The sequence below is a fragment of the Pogoniulus pusillus genome, chromosome 20 (genome assembly GCF_015220805.1).
Source record: "Pogoniulus pusillus isolate bPogPus1 chromosome 20, bPogPus1.pri, whole genome shotgun sequence".
Lineage (NCBI taxonomy): Eukaryota > Metazoa > Chordata > Aves > Piciformes > Lybiidae > Pogoniulus > Pogoniulus pusillus.
The window spans coordinates 15,452,344-15,469,297 of record NC_087283.1 but is presented as its reverse complement, the minus strand read 5'-3'; the positions used below and the strand labels follow the sequence as shown (position 1 = coordinate 15,469,297).

General features: G+C 44.9%; 1 protein-coding gene across 1 annotated transcript in view; it reads right to left on the bottom strand.

Moving 5' to 3' along the window:
- Positions 1-9,725, bottom strand: part of TENT4B (terminal nucleotidyltransferase 4B) — a 43,540-nt gene extending 33,815 nt beyond the window's left edge. The window contains exon 1 of the mRNA XM_064160350.1: positions 9,018-9,725. Within this exon, the coding sequence (XP_064016420.1) occupies positions 9,018-9,556 (539 nt within the window). The 5' untranslated portion in view covers positions 9,557-9,725. The remainder of the gene's footprint in view (positions 1-9,017) is intronic.
- Between the last annotated feature and the right edge of the window lie 7,229 nt (positions 9,726-16,954).

Genomic DNA, 16,954 nt, shown 5'->3' with positions numbered 1-16,954 from the left:
CAAGAGCTCAAGTGTCAGCATTACACACTGACACAGCAAGCCAAAGAGGGATAGTGCCTTACAAAAAGCACTTCTGGGTTACCAATGTATTCGGAAACTCCAAACCTCAACCCACAGCAGTGCTAGTTGCCAGGGGATACCACTCCCACTGTAACCACAATGATAATAATAGGCATTCTTCCTGCCAGCAGCCTAGGATTAGATTTATTGAAGGGGAAAGCCTGGGTAGATCCTAAAGGGAGAGAGTGGAAATTCAGCTCCCCGGCAGCTCTGATCAGGCTTCTGCAAACTGCACCATTGCTTCCTCCATCCAGGATCGTAAACCCTATCCTCTGCCCCGGGAGTGAAGGAAGGGATCACTCCAGTGACAAAAGATCTACAAGAACCTCAGGTGATCATACAGACCCACTCCTCCATACAACTTCCTTGTATGGAAGCCAAATGGTAAGTGGCAACTGAGTACAGATTACAGACACATGGGAAGGGATCCAGTACACCTTCACCCAATACCATATTGGCAGCTACCCATCTTGACATGTCATGCCTTAGCTCAGGCTGCAGCCAAAATTACTGTGGAAGGAGGAGTCAAGGTACATCAATGTACAGGTGATGTGCTGATTGGTGGGTCAGAGGCTGCATCTCTATGGGAAAACTCGGACTTATCACCCATTTAGAAAACCTGGGCCTCCAAATCCCAACTGAAAAGATACAATTCTCTTTCCCAGAAGTAAAATTGCTAGGAATATGATGGAAAGGAAAGACAATACATATTGCCCTTGCAGTTTTAACTACCTTAGAACAGGTAAAAGTCCCTGAAAACAAAAAAGGAGTTGTGGCTTGCTTTATGCCTGTTAGTGTCTAGAGAGCCCATCTGCTGTACGACCTAACTCAGAAAAGGGCTGTCAAGGACAGGACTCCAGCTCATGAGGATGTCTTAAAGCTACTGATCCTTCGGATAGGGACATAGCAAGCTCAAGGCCCTATCCATCCAAAGGATCCACACCAAACTGAGTGTGGACTTGCTGTATGTGGGGCATCCATCCAGATGTGGCAACATGGGCTGGAGGGTTCCACCTGCCCCTCCCCCCCCCCTAAGTTCCATTCAAGTGGTTTTACAGAGGCAGAAAAGCAGTACTCCACTTGTGAAAAGGGGCTCTTTGAGCCTTGCACTCCAAGAAGCACAACAAGTTGCATGGAACCAATCAATTTTTTCAAGGAGACCTTTCAAGGTTCTCTAGCCAGTACCCCTCCTACCCTGGGGACTGCACAATGGGAAACAGCTAGATAATGCTCAGCTACAACATTATTCTCACATTTACCAGATAGAGAAAGGAGTTCCAAAGATGCTCTGGATACCAGCAACACTTTATACCTTGAGCAAGGAGTCCTTACTCATAGATTCATGCAGTAGTTTGGTTGGAAGGGACCGCGAAGATCATCTAGTGCCAATGTGCCTGGCACTGGCAGTGACACCCTCCACTGGAGCAGACTGCTTAAGGCCCAACCTGGCCTTGAGGCCTTATGTGTACAGGTATCAGGGGAGGTGTTCTGGCAGGGCCCATACTGTTGCAATTTGAGTTGCTATGATGCCTAAGGTGTACATATGGCTACTCCTGCTTAAAGCCACTTTCTTCAAGTTTGCAACTGAAGATGTTTTGCTATGTCTAAATACTAGGTCTTTATGACAAATATGTATCACCTATGCAAATCTTGGTTAGACAGGACGCACCAGAAGAGTCTCCTCCTCCTCACCACTCCTGGCAGAGGAGAGGAAGACAAATCCCCAAACGCTGCATGGGAGTTATTCCAGGCACTTTTTAGAATTTGGAAGGAAACAGACCAAAGCATGTGCATTACCTTACCTGAATCTGCAGCTCAGGGATTTAAATTTAGATGATTAGCCCAAATTTCAATTTTTTAAATTAAACAGCACACTACATAACCAAAGAGTGGAAAGACTATGATAGGAACAATTGACTCTCCATTTCTTGATCAAAAAGAAAGTCACCCATAGAACGGTAATGGGACATGGAATGAACATACACAAGCCCTGTACCAATTCCTGAGCACATCTTTTTAAAAAGTTTTATGGAACCAAACATGTTATCCATCTTTAAGCAGCAAGTCTGAAAACATGAACCTGAGAAATGCTATCTATATTCCACGTACCACAGTACCATGGTGGTGCCCCTGAGAATGGCTACTTGAAGCACGACTACTACACTACTACATCCAATGGAATGTAGGCTGTTTAACCCCTAGGCACCACCACTTGGCATTTGACTTCCAAGCCCCTAAAGGAGATGAAATTCAGTGGGAAGTTGGAGGATCACATTGTTTGTCTAGAACAACTACATTACCCCATGGCAAAATACTATGTTGGAGGGCAAACACAAAGAAATGCAGGAGTGCTTCTGTTTGAAACAAAGAAAACTAGGGATCCTTTGTGGAATTGCTCTTTAATTGGGGGAAACTGTTTCACCTGGGGCAAGTGATCCCCTAGAAGCCTGGTGCACCCTGGAGTTAAGAACTTTTATTCAAGGTGTGTATACCTGTGGGGGCTGTCCCAACTACAGCTACCAAAACAGTGATGAACAATGCAATGTCTCTTTAACAAACTCAAACATGTCACTATCCCGTGGCATCCCATGGTTACAGCTGGACCAGACAATGGAAGGTTTGGAACAAGGAGGGGTCAAGAAATGACAGCCCTCTGAATGACCGCTATATTTGCTCACGGGCCAAATACCCCACTCCACAGAGAATGGTAAGGACATGTTTGAACAGGAAATTGTACTCCCAACTGGACAAGTGTGAAATGGCTGGATTGGAATGTGCCATTGGTTTCCCCTCTGTGTGTCCCTCCTGGGTACTTAACTTCACCTCCTGCAGACACAGGATGCAGAGAGGACTCCAGGGTTCAGCTGATGCAAGAAAAGGTATGGCCAGAGAGTGAATATTACACATTTGGGCAAAACTTTGGATTAAAAATAGAGGCCTTTTTTTACACCAAGTCTTTTGTAAAGTTTTGCATATTCCCAAACTAAAAATCAGCCTCATACTCCAATTTTAAATAAATGAACAGAAGTCTCCCAGGAACAAAGAGTAACAGCAAGATAGTTAAAAGCAGGGCGGGAAAAGGAGAGAATAAAGCACCAGTATGCTTTCAGGATATGACTCTCCATCTATTTGTGCTCCCTAGAACCAACAATAAGAACTCACGCTTCCTAAAATTAACAGTTTGCCAATTAAACAACTAGAACCATAACCCAGAGTTTAAGATAATACACAGGAAGATTCAAGATGAGCAGATCTTCTTTTCTCAAACACATGCTGCTACAGAAAGTGCCTACTGGCTCTTGGAGAGCAGCAAGCGCTCAAGATAGAATGGCATACCCTTCCTATTACTGTTGACTATCTACCAAAAAGTCAGCCCTACTTCCTTTCCTTATATAGCCACTGCAGGGTAAATAGGTGTTCAAGTCTCTAACTGAAGAGCTGGGTTAAAAATAAAGAGTTATGTTGGTTCTCTGCACAGGTAGAAACCAGCAGGCTTCTTTAGTCTTCCTTAAATTGTTTAAACAAAGCACGCCAGAACACTGGCACCATTCCAAAATTCTTCAAGCTCAAACAATACTGTTATATAATATTTATAGTACACTTCCTAAAGCTTTCCTCAAACTGTCTTTAGCTCAACATCTTAATCCCCTGGTGAACTTGTTTCTACCAACTCCTCCAAAAGAAGTAATTCTTACCACGGGAAGCTGTCAGGAAATATCTGATTCCACTTCCATGAAACCCAGGTGACCGCCTTCAAGAGCTGCCGGAGCTGGCAGAAGGCTCCTGCCAGAACTGTGCTGTGCCATGACTCAGGATGAGACCAAGAACAACAGTGGATCCTACCAGACGGATACAAGAAAGGTTTGTACTCAAGTCACATCCTTGCACTTCTACCTTACAGCTTACCTTACAGCAGCTACAGAGTGAGGACAGAGTACTGTTTTAAGAGTCTTTCTGAGGAAGCAAGCAGATGGTGTCTCTGAATTTTTCCTGAATAATTTTACATGATGTATAAGGTGAATTCAAATGCAACCTACATTTTAATGTGCATCTTCATTAAGTCCAAAATCTAATTAATAGAAGATGTAAGTCATGCATACACCTCATTGCTGTTCCACCAGAATCAGAAGTTTGTGCACAAAAGCACTTGTTTCATTTATGTGAAACATCTGTATAGATCAAGAAATGCCAACAGTAAATAAAGCACCACTGCACTTTTGATTTAAGTACTTAAGAGTGGAGGACGAAAACCAGTTAAGTTAGGTGGTCAGCCTGGCTGAAGGTTTTGCTGCAGGTACACACAGTTGCTCTGCTCACACTATACTCAGCTCTTTCTATTTATGCTCCAATCAACATAGAAAACACGCTACTACGGTTGATACTATGCAAAAGCTTGAACAAATAGGAGCTAGAGAGACACACAGAGTACGTTATCTCAAGCAACCATTTGTGCTACTGCAGCTACATACCCTCTGGTCAGCTCAAAGCCTGCAGAGAACGAGCTTGTGCCTGCCTTAACACACTGAGCTTCTTTCAAAAAAGAGATTAAAAGCTGACAAATTCCAGATGGAAAAAACAGAGTTTCTGTGTCAAAGATGTATATATAGCTTAATGTTATTTTCTTTCTAAAGTAGCTATGATTTTATTTCATGGTATCCTCTGCAATGCTGGAGAACATGCTGGGAACCCTTATATCAAACAAACCAAAGCCTGTTCAATAATGTGCCACCCACCAGCCTGTGACTCTGTGCACCTCTGCACACACAGCCCTCCTCTGGGGTCACAGGACTCTCTCCTTTCCACGCAAAGCCTCCATCAGTACTTCGGCATACACTCCGTATCTCCAAACACACCGTTTTCTATTGAATCCAGTTTCCTCCTCCTCCTCAGGAGTACATATGACTGATTTTTCTCTTTAAACTCAACATTAATTGGGTTCTTGCCTTTGGCTGTAGACTTCTGTAAACATTAACCAGCTCCCTAGAGTCTCAAAATCCACATCTCCTACCCAGCAACTGAGTACAAACCGGACTCTACCCTTCAGCACAAGCATCACAGAAACTATAAGAAGACAGGCCAAACTTATCTGCAAGTCTTTCCTTTTGGGGGTTGTTAAGCTTAAGGCTTCTGGTTTAAGCAGTTCTTGTGTCAGCTTTTAGTTAAGCTCAGCCTAGATCCAGTGAAAATAGTCAAACAGTATCCCAAGGACTTTCTCTTCCTTTTTAATTGTAGCACTATTAACAGTATTTACTTTTGCCCTTGGGATGCACATGCACACAGAGAATTCCTTCCAAAATCCAGACCAAATTATTCCACATTCTTGAGCTCTGCTATCAAGCACTTCATCAAGGCAAATTCAGTTAAACTCTTTAAAGGTATATTATGTATTAAGCCAACAGTAACATCATACACAAGCTGTGAAACTCTCATTTGCTGCATATCTGATCTTTTTAACACTAGTCTCTGCTGACAAAGTCCCCAGAGGATGTGACACATGAAAGCTGAATCCAAGTGATACAAAGCAACTTGCAGGCAGCACTGGACAACTGACATACAGAGGTACTTCAGAAGTCATAAAGAATGCCAGAATTGAGTACCTGTAATGCCAACATCTACATTAATAAGAACTTCAAGTCTGAAAACTTTGAATGAGGAAAATACCATAGGTAGGCCAGAATGCAATGTACACAGCAGTGTCATTAACTCTGTGGGAGTGAAAACCAGCCACGTGTTGAACATCAGTATTCCAGCACTGCATGATAGCAAATTCTAGGCATACTATGTAAGAAATCTTGAAATCAAAGCCAGTAGCATCATGGGTTATTTTGAAATTATTTGGTATTCTGTATGTATAAATAACATTGGCTGAGGAAGCAAGTGTCTCAACAAAATAAACTGGAAAGAAAAAAGTCCAAGATTTGACTGAACAGATACTTAGCTTGTAACCAAAATCTCTACTACTTCAACATGTTCGTATTTACCTAAATTTTCAGACAGCTAGCTATACATTGTTACATATTCACATACACTGTCCAATTTGCTAAAAGTTACTGGACTGTTTTTCCAGCCAGCTGATCAATATAATTGTGTATTCAGAGCTGGTTTTGCACAGCCATATCCAGGAGCGATACCCTTGCACTGGAAACATGAATGCCACAAGCCAATTTTCAGCTGTGTTTGACAGCAAGTCAGACATAATCATTCTGAAAATGAGATGATTCCACAACACTGTCATGTTCAAAAGGCTCAAAACTTGAAGTGTTTAACTGAACAAAATCACATAGAGAGTATAGATGGAAAAGTGTTAAGAGCCTTTACTATTCTTTCACAATTTTCATTGAAGCAGCTAGGGAAGAAAAAGGTACCTGTGAGCACAAAAGTAGTGCTGTTAAATAGAACAGTAGCTATATTTTTCTCCCTGATAATTGTTAGAACTAGTCAACACAGATTTGGGAATTCATGTTGGAAATAAGTAATTTAAGATACTTACTTTAGCAATAACTTCCCTATATGTTCAGTGTCTCACGATCCAAGATAGATGTCCTACAACAGTTATTAACAAAGGTGTATGGGAGAAAGATGGCAGCAGCTCAGTGCTCACCACAGACAGGCTTTACCCAGGCTTGCTGACAGCCCACTAGTTCCAACTCAGCCTTCACAATAACTAAGTATTTTCTATGCTGTCCTAATATGCTTCAGATCATTTCAGAAGTTGTTTCCACAATTTTTCATGCAAGATTTGCTAGCAAGCTGCCTCTAAATACCTTTGGAATAAGTAGTTTTTTAGGAGCAAACACTACTCACTTCTATAGTTTAGGAAAATGTAGAGGTGTAGCTTAAAGACACTCTATTTTACTCTGCTTTAAACAAAATGCATCATGTCAACATAAACTGCAAACTAGAGTCAAGTCAAATGTAGACCAACATACTCATGTACTATGAAAAAGTCCACAATATACTTCCACTTAGAGTCGAAAACCGATTCAACAGGAACTCTACTTTGGCAATAGACATCACCTTGAATACTTCGCTACAGTTGTTGTTACTATTATTAACCTCTTGATGAAGCTCAACCTTTCTCCCTCCTTCAGAATCTTCAATTCAGGGAAAAGCTTTATGGACTTAGAAAAGAGACATAAAGACACTTCTAAAAATGCTCCTCGACCTTCAAGTAAATAGATGACAAGCCAGAAAATAAACAGAGTTCATAAACTAACTCAACAAAAATTCAATACTTGGTATGTTTTGCACATATTACTTTAAAGCTGTGTGAAGAAAGTTATAGAAGGTTCCAAAGTATCGTGACTACAGAACTTAAAATAGCACACCTCAGCAGTGTCATTTTATCACGTATTATAGCCCCAGCAGTAAAGGTAACATAGGAGCTGGCAAGAAAATAGAGCCAGAGGTAGCAGGAGTTTGTCCTCCAAGGTGACCAACAAACTCGAATACTCATTTTGACAAAAAACTTGCAGTATGGTGAATTTGGAAGGCACAGAGGTGACTTTCCAGCGGAAGGGGGCTGAAGGACCCTTGAGTATAACTTCAGCACACAAGAACATCCAAATAATTACTGATTTCAAAGATAAGCTCCTCTGGGCCTCCGGCTATCTGCCGCCTGTACCTCTGAATCAAGCCAAACTGTTTTCGCAGGGGCAGGACTGGAAAGGGCATTACACCTGCATACACTGCAACAGAAACCCAGACTTAATTCAAACACACACTAGTGTGCTCTCGCTACAGGGAGGAGAGGTATGCTGGGGGCCAAAACAAAGGCTGCATTTTGAAAAGCACGAACTTTAAAAAAGCAGTCACAGAAGTTACCAAATGGATCTTTTCTAATGCATCACCCCTAACAAAACCCATGTTCACGCCTAAAAGAAAGGGAGGAGAGCGCAAAAGAGTTTCCAGGTAAACAGAAGAAGATGCACGTTTGCCTGCCCTCAATCTCTGCAGGCTCATGCAACGTCAACCGATGAGACTTAAGCTAATATAAAAAACACTATGGACGAAATACTCACAGCTGCACATGCATTCCACCATCTGAGATCCTTACATTAATAATCTCACACTGAAATTCAGAGCTCCTGCCCACATGCATGCACCCACATTTTTGAGAATGGGCCCAGCACCTGTGCATGTCTTCTCTTGTCAGGTCTTGGAAAATACAGTCCCTGTATAATTACCTGGTCTACGCACTTTGTTTTTACAGCAGGTTATTGTTCTTTTCCTGTTATAGTTCTATTACGCATTTATTCCACGTGTATCACGAAGCCGTAGAAGCGCATACGACAATGGCTGCGGAGGGCAGCCGTGCAGATCCTGCACAGCTGCCAGCCTGCTGCACTTATTCCCACCCCTAACACGGCCACCCGAGCTACAGCCGAGAGCAGTAGCCTCATCCCGCCCCGCAGCACGTGTATGGCAGCAGCGGCATGGGACACAAGAGCCCCAGCACGGGCACGACACGCAACAGTGTGACAGAGGCACCCGTGTCTGAAGCGTGCAACACGCTCCACGTGTACACGCGGTGACAGCTGAAGCGCCTGCGAGGAGCGCCCGGTCCTTGCGGACAACCGTGCCCGCACGGCTAAGGGGCAAGCCCGGAGGACGACGCCACAGGCTTGTCGGCCGACGGGAACAGCGGGACCGGCGGCGCGCCGGTCACTGACAGCCGGAGCAGCGGTGCCCCTGAGACCCGCCCCGCCGCGCCTCAGGTGTCGCGGCCCAACGTTCCCCGCCGCCACCGCACCTCAGCGGCCACCCGTGAGCGGCACCACGCCGCTTCGCCACAGCTGCCCGGCCCCGGCGTGCGGCCGCGCTCCCCGGGCTGGCCCTGGGGAGGGGAGGCCCTCGGCCTCCGCCTCCTCCGAAGGCCGGGCCCAGACCAGGCCCGCCGCTGGACGCTGCCCGGCGCCCCCTCGCTCGCCCTCCGGCCCAGTTCCGCAGCCGCTCACCCCACGACTCCTTGGCTGTAGTTCCTCTTCTTCCAGGGGGTGCCGGTGTAGAGCGGCTCTACCAGGCCACTCTGGGCCCGGGCGGCTGGCTCGTCCCCCAGGGCGGGGGCCCGGCCCTGCCCGGGGGGCCCCAGCAGGAGGCTGTAGTTGAGCCCAAAGGTGCTGGCCTTGTTGTCGCGCTTCCTCTTGTTGCTGGCGGCCGCCGCGGCGGCGGCGGGCGGCCCCCCTCCCCGTGCGGGCCGGGCCCAGGCGGCGGCCCCCGGGGGCGGCGAGGCCTGGTGGTGGCTGCGGTTGTGCTGGTTGTTGGCGCTCTCAAGCGGCAGGAAGTCGGGCTGGGGGTCGGCGCGGGGGGCGCGGTACATGCCGGGCGGGGAGGCCGGGCCGGCCCCGGCGGGGGCGCTCTGCTGCTGCTGCTCTTGTTGCTGCTGCTGCTGGAAGTAGAGGTTGCGGACCCCCTGCGTGGTCTCCCAGATCTGCATCCACAGGCGGTTCGAGGGGCCGAGCTGCTCTGGCTGGAACCAGGCGATCCGGGGATCCATCAAACGGGGACCCAACCCCGGCTGCCTCCGCTCCCCGCGCCGCGCCGGCCGCCGACGCCGAGACCCTGTCACCGGGTCCCAGCGCTAATGGCGGCTCCTATGGAAGGGCAGCTCCGCGCCTGCCTGCTCGCTGCCGTCGCTCCACAGCCCCCGCCCCTCCTGGCGAGCGCGGCAAGGCGGGGCCCCGGCTGGGCCGCCGGCACTCGAGCTGCGCGCAACGAAGCGGGGGGGCGGCGGCGGCGGCCGGGCCGGGCGGGCGGCGCCCCTGGAGGGACCCGGCCTCTCACCGGGCCTGCCACTCACCGGGCGCCCCGGCGCGGTTCCGGCCTACCCTCGCGCGTCTGCCGCGGCGCCAGATCTCGGGCGCTGCTATGCGAAGCCCCAGGCCGGGCGGCTGGCGAGTGAGAGAGGCGCCTCTCTGGCGGCAGAACCGGCCTGGCTCAGGCGGCGCGGCCCTCGGCGGGCGCAGGCTGCCGCTGAACGCACGGGCCCCGCGCTCCAGGCGTGCGAAGCAGCGGCAGGAAGAGGCAGCAGCTGGGAGGGGCTGCGCAGGGAGAAAGAGCCCTGGCCCCGGCCTCGTAGCCCCGCCAGTGGCAGGTGCAGCCGGGGCCGGCCGGGGGCCGCTGGCGGAGGCCCCGGTGGGCGGTGGGGAGCAGCACCTCCAACGGATAAGCGCCTGTCTGGAGTGGTAGTAGGGCGGCCGCAGGGTCCGAACCTGCTGCCGGGGTGTTGCTGTAATCAAGGCGTAAGGCTAGTATCAGTGTACGTTAGATAAGGGTGTCGAGCATAGTAGAGCTCTGCGGTCGTTCTACCCCTCCCGTATACTGGCAGCTGCTACTGCATTCCCCAAAAGCTGTTTTTGGGATGGCTACAGCTACTTCTGTATCTTCCTGCCTTTCACTCGGCTCCAAAGGACAGGAAGAGAGCCTAGGTGCCATACTTGTATAGCTGACATTTCTGCATCTGGAAAAACACATTACATATATAACACAGCAAACAGCGACAAGTTAGTAGTACAAGGTGTGGTCAGATTCAGTTTTATTTTGTGTTTTAATACTACAACCTTGAAATATCTTTTGTTATCGGCTGAAAAGTTTCCAGCCTACTACAGAGATGCTTCCCATAGAATCAGAATTCCGTAAGAGAGGATTTCTCTTTAGGAAGATGGAGGCAGAAGTTTGGGAACTAAAATCTGCATTTCAATTCTAAGTATTCTACAAGGTGGATAGTTTGTAAAGAAGTTCTACCATCACTTCTTGATGACAACCAAAGCCTAAAGCTCTGGCTTCTCCCCACCATCCCAGAGCAAGACATTTTGTCCTTAGGCTGCCTTTGTTCTGTCACAGTCTGCCTCATCTGCATTGTCCAAAAGAAACCAAACTACAGCAAAGAAGTATGCTGAAATTTGGAGTTTGAGTTGACAGAATTGATTTCTTTAAGATTTACAATATATACTTTAAACTGCCACCAAAAGTCAAGTACAGAACTGGTGGCATTTAAGCACAGCTTGGAATTGGAGAAAAACGGCCCCGGATAACCCTATTTTCCAAAACATGCACTCTTTAGCAGTTCTGAGAATTATAAACACATGAGAAAAAAAGTAACTAGCCTGATGTTCCTCTTACATCAAAGATGTGCCTAAAAAGGTTTCAGTTCATGAACTTTTAAACAACAGAAAACTGGTCATAAGTCTAATAAAGGATTTTATGCTATCCTCTGTCCGGGGTCTTGGCGGTTTCTCCTTCTTATACCTCTCAGCAAGCCTATGAGTGAAGTAGACATCACCCTTGTTTCTCTTTCACAGCCTGTGATCTAATCCTCACCAAAACATTCCAGCTAGCTTCAAAGTAGCACAATATAACATTAACAGAAAGAAAATACTTTCTTTAGAAAAAACAAAAAACATTCTGCAAAAAGGTTTGTTACACAAACGTAAACAAAGTTTTATTGTAGAACAGAGGTTAATTAATTTACAGGATTCCTCAGTAGCAACCCTAGTCCAAAGCAAACAAAGCCAGGATACAACACAGGTGATGTAGTACACCACAAAAGCTTTAGATAAAGGACCATACCTACAGGGTGTTAACAAACCCCACCCCTCTAAGCCCAACAGAACTCCCCCACACTTGAATGTGGTCAAAGCAATATTTTGAATCATGACTCTGAACTTGAGCTCTTACTAAAAAGAGACGTTTCCAGAAAAGATTATTTAGAAACATCATGCATTTTCTAGCTGAGTCAGCCATTCTTCAGTTACACTCTGGACGTGCCTTTCACTCTCCATCAAGGGGGAGGGATGAAGGGAAGAGGTCAAAACAATTTTCCTTAGAAGTTTAAAAAAAAAAAAAAAAAGAAATTGTAATTCAAGTGCCAGAGGAGAAAGAAAACAAATAGCCCTCACCAGATTTCTGTCCTAAAAGGCAGACAAAACCAGAAGGTATACTGAAATCCAATTCTTTAAACATGGTACAGGTGTTTATGTGAGTGCCTCACAACCTCAGGGATGCATCAGGACCCACCGCTGTGTTGAGGACAGGTACTAGCCACAGTCATTCTAACAGCACACAGATTATTACTATAGCATCTCATTGTAGCTGACAATCGGTTTGATTCAAGCCCTTAACATCAGAATAATGCATGGAGTTCCTGACACCCTGATTTGAAAGAAGGAAAAAAAAAAGTATTGTGCCATATCCCCTGCATGAAAGTCTCAAACTACATTTTTATGTGGTCACTGAATTGTCTGACAAAATGCCTCTCACAGAAACAAAGTCATTATGAAAATAATCAAGAAACTAAATGAGAGTGAATTGATTTAAATCCTTGCTACTTTCCCTGGAAGGTACAAAAGTTAACCATTGCCTAATGTCCAAATACATTCAAGAGAACCCCACCACTCATGTAAAAGTTCTTCAAACAGAAATGCTCATTTTGTTTCAGCCTTAATGGAAGAAGTTAAAGTTCCTTAATCTGCTGGGACTGCCACAAGTTTTCAGGTTTTGCCAGTTATCTTAAAGTTGCATATCTTAACACAATGTCCATCACAAACTCTGTTTAGACTGTTTGCTCAATTCATCTGTGCCAGAAAGGCACAACTACATTATTTTCAATTACCAATGCCTGAATTTGGATTTGCAACAGTAAACATTTCTAGCCAGTAGACATTTCTAGCCAATCTGCTAGGAAAGCTTTTACTGAAAATTCCTTAGAGAACTTGAGATTATCCTGGTTTAGTTGGCTATTTTATGTTGATATTTATGTGGTTATTTTATCTTGATATACATTTCATTGACAATACTTAAACTACAGACTTTAAATTAATTTATTCTCCAACAAAGCTCTGATTTTGTAACTTTACCGTGCTCTGAATCTTCTATCTTTTCTTTCAAAATACTGGACTTGATAATCTCAAAGGTTTCTTCCAACCTCAACAATTCTGTGAGTCTATACGACAGCCTTTAGAAAACCTATACTGCACAAACACAGTATGTTTCAACACATGCCACAAAACCCAAATAATTGAGGTAGTGACTAGAACATGGTATGCATCCATCTTCTGAAAGTCGAGGCATGATATAAAAAAAGTGCTTCACAACAAATGCTAATTTCAATCTTGCCACTTGCTTCTGTTTATAGATAGCAAAAGTATAACCTCAGAGCAATTACACCTCTGCATCTACACAGGTGGCTGCAGAAAGGCCAAAGGAGCAGCAAATACCTCTGGTGCTACTGCTTCTGACCAGAGCAGGAAACCCAGAGTCCTCTCTACACTCTTTACTTAATACCACAGACTGACTTAAATTCGGGACCTATTTGGTGTGTGATCTCAACTCAGAGCCAGATTCTGTTGTGCTACGTGTAAGGGAAACAAGGCACAAATCTGTACTTTAAAAGGACTGCTGTTTTTAATTGAAGCACTGACTGAAGATGTTCTGGAGACCAGAATAAGCAAATTCAGTTTCAGATACCTGTTTCGATACCAGTCTTATCTGTGTGATTACATGAACTGATAAACATCACTTACATCTGTTTAGCATCTATTTAGTTATGCTGCATACTGTACAGATCAGGCCCATATAGGCCACCCTCAAAGTATCAAGATCTAGCTTTGCGTTTCTGGGCTGTCAAGGATCTTGTCATAGTCTCAAACTTACCCTGAACCTGCTTAAATAAACCAGTGCCAGAAAAGCTGCCCAAACATTTGTACCATAACGTCCTTTGTCCTGCTGCCTTAGTTGTCCTTAACTATATCAGAAATTTCATAGCCCACAGCATAGCTGTTTTGTACTTAGAAGTCTCATCTGGTATTTCTTTAAATGACTGATAAATTGCTTTGTCTTCTATATATAAAAGTCTTCAAAGTCTTCCATGCTTTTCCTATTAAAAACTATCTTGCACCTTGCAAGCAGAATGTGCTCTCTACATTAGTGTACAAAACAATTACCTCATTCAGCCATAAGCCCTCCATTAGATACCAGGAGCAAGTTATGGTGAACATGTGTCAGAGTAAGATTTTCTCATTCAGAGAAGTATGGACATCAAAATATGTAGTTGGCTAATTATTGCTAGAAACTATACTGAATAGAAATCCCAAGGAAGATGAGCTGCTCCATTTCCTATGGGCCACTGGTAAGGGCAGTAGACTTTGGCAAAGATCTTACAACAGGGCATTAGGAAATCACATAAAAGTGTCATTAGAATCATAGAATCAACCAGGTTGGAAGAGACCTCCAAGATCATCCAGTCCAACCTATCACCCAGCCCTAACCAATCAACCAGACCATGGCACTAAGTGCCTTATCCAGTCTTTTCTTCAACACCTCCAGGGACGGTGCCTCCACCACCTCCCTGGGCAGCTCATTCCAATGGGAAATCACTCTCTCTGTGAAGAACTTCCTCCTAACATCCAGCCTATACCTACGCTGGCACAACTTGAGACTGTGTCCCCTTGTTCTATTGCTGGTTGCCTGGGCGAAGAGACTGACCCCAGCTGGCTACAATGTCCCTTCAGGTAGTTGTAGACAGTAATAAGATCACCCCTGAGCCTCCTCTTCTCCAGGCTAAACAACCCCAGCTCCCTCAGCCTCTCCTCATAGGGTTTATGCTCCAGGCCCTTCACCAGCTTTGTCGCCCTTCTCTGGAACAGTGACGAGGTTAACAAAACAGAAACACTTCACAAGAGCTGCAGCTTACCCTCCTTCAACTCAAACATCTGGTGAACTGGAGATAGAGCCACCAGCTTGTCAGTATTTCATACCCTCAGCCAAATGAGCTCAGTGAAGTGCTCTGTTCTCCTCAGGTGAAAGAAGGTGAATGGATTATCTAGGGTTTTCTATGTTAGGGTTTTAGTACAAACTCACGAGAAACCAAAATGCTTTCATATGTCCTCGTTTCTCTTTAAGCTATTAGCTAGAAATGGTAAGTGTACCAGAAGACAAAGGCACTAAAAATCATATGCTTCTGCAAACAATACAGTTCATACTATGTACCTGTCTTATTCTGACACTTTAAGATATTCAATTGACTAGTGTGTAAGAAAAAAATAGCTTTTAAATCTAAGTGACAGTCTGCCTTTTCACTGGAAGGAAAAATCCTAGGGCCATAAATTATTATTAAGAAAAGCACGCTTTTCTAGTGGATATCCTATGTTCTATGTATTTATCAGCAACTTTCAGATTCATATTTGAAGACAAAATATTTGTTCTCATTAGTAACCTAAAGAACTCAAGAGAGTTCATTGTACCAACAGTCCCAACAAACCAAATTCTGACTGCTACACTTGATGTAAAGACCAAACTCCTACACCTGGGAGAGTAATCCCAAGAAAAGGGCAGGCTCCTGACTGAATGACCAAACAACAGCTTTGCAGAGAATGTAAGGGTCTTGATGGATAATAAGTTGAAAAGAAATCAGCAGTGCAGCACTGCAGTGATGACAGCTAACAAGTAATACGTTTCATTGGCAGAAAACTGACAAATTCCATCTACTTATCACTTGTGAGATCACATCTGGAGTACTGCATCCAGTTTGGGACCTTCCAGTACAAGACACACTATGGCTGGTCAAGCAGAAGACCACAAAGATGGTGAGAGGGCTGGAGCACACAATGTACAAGGAAAGGCTGAGGTAGCTGGTTTATTTGGCCTGGAGAAGATGGGAATGTAATTGTTGATTTCAACTACTCAGCGAGAGTTATAAGAGGAGATGGAGCCAGACTCTTGGTGACGTGCAGTCAAAGGACAAAGAGGCACATTTTGCATTGGGAGGAAGTCCTACTAGGTACAAATGGGAAAACAAACAAACTAAACAAAAAAATCAACAGCCTAAACAAAGCAGTGTTCACAGCAAGGGCAGTGCAGCATGGGAGTTGTGCGATTTCTGTACTTGAACACCTCCAAAGCCTAGGTCAACTTGCATGTCTTCAAATAAGTCCTGTTTTGAGCAGGAGAGTGAACTGGGAGACTTCCAACCTGCAATTTAGTGTAGCATCCAGAAAATGAGAGCAGGGCTTTCTGTGTGAAGTCCTTTTAAGTGCTCCAAACAAACACTAACACCTTGTATAGAATATTAGCCATAGTTTACAGCAAGAGTAACTAAAACTAGTATGAAAATCCACACTCTGTGCAGTCCTATGTCATAATCCACCCAACTAGTCATTCCTCAATTGCTGCAGTCCAGCCTTCTTTGCTGCCTGCCTTTACCAAATACCAGGATAACATTTCAACTGTTCTGTGCTCCTCAGGAGTCCTCCTGAACTTCTCCAGGCCAGGCTCAACAGCCTTTGAGCCCTCCTGATCCCACACTCCCATTCATTCATTCAATGAACAGGCATCAATATCCTACATGTCACCCAGCTCCTGTAAAGTAACAGCAGTAACAGGACTTCCAACCAGTAGAGCTGCTTAAACTCCTATTTCACTTTTGCTTGCATTTGACAAAACACCATTACGTCAGGATTGCATAAAGCAAGTTATTCGGTCAGCTCTTGACCTTACTTTCCAATCTAAGAGACTGTAATCTAACCAACTGAGCAAATTTCATCTTTGTAGTTCCCTGCTGAACATCACAGGCAAAATTTTACCAAAAACTAGATGACTGTGCTAAGGTAGCATATTAAAAGAGAAGGAAAGGCTCCCATTTTAAAAAATCAACAAAAGACCTTTGCATTTGGTTATGAAGTTATGTGTATGAGAGGATCTCATTCACAGAAACAAGTCCAAAGTTTTTGATGAAATTCACAATCAGTGACATTTTAAAAAGATAGTTTCTGTGGTTTACAGCTTAAAAAAATCTCTTCACAAATATTTGTAAAAGGTATTCTAAGCAATTACAAAGTTACTATAGATAATACCTCAGTATAAAAACAATACTTCTTAGGTTTACTGCTTCCCTGAATTC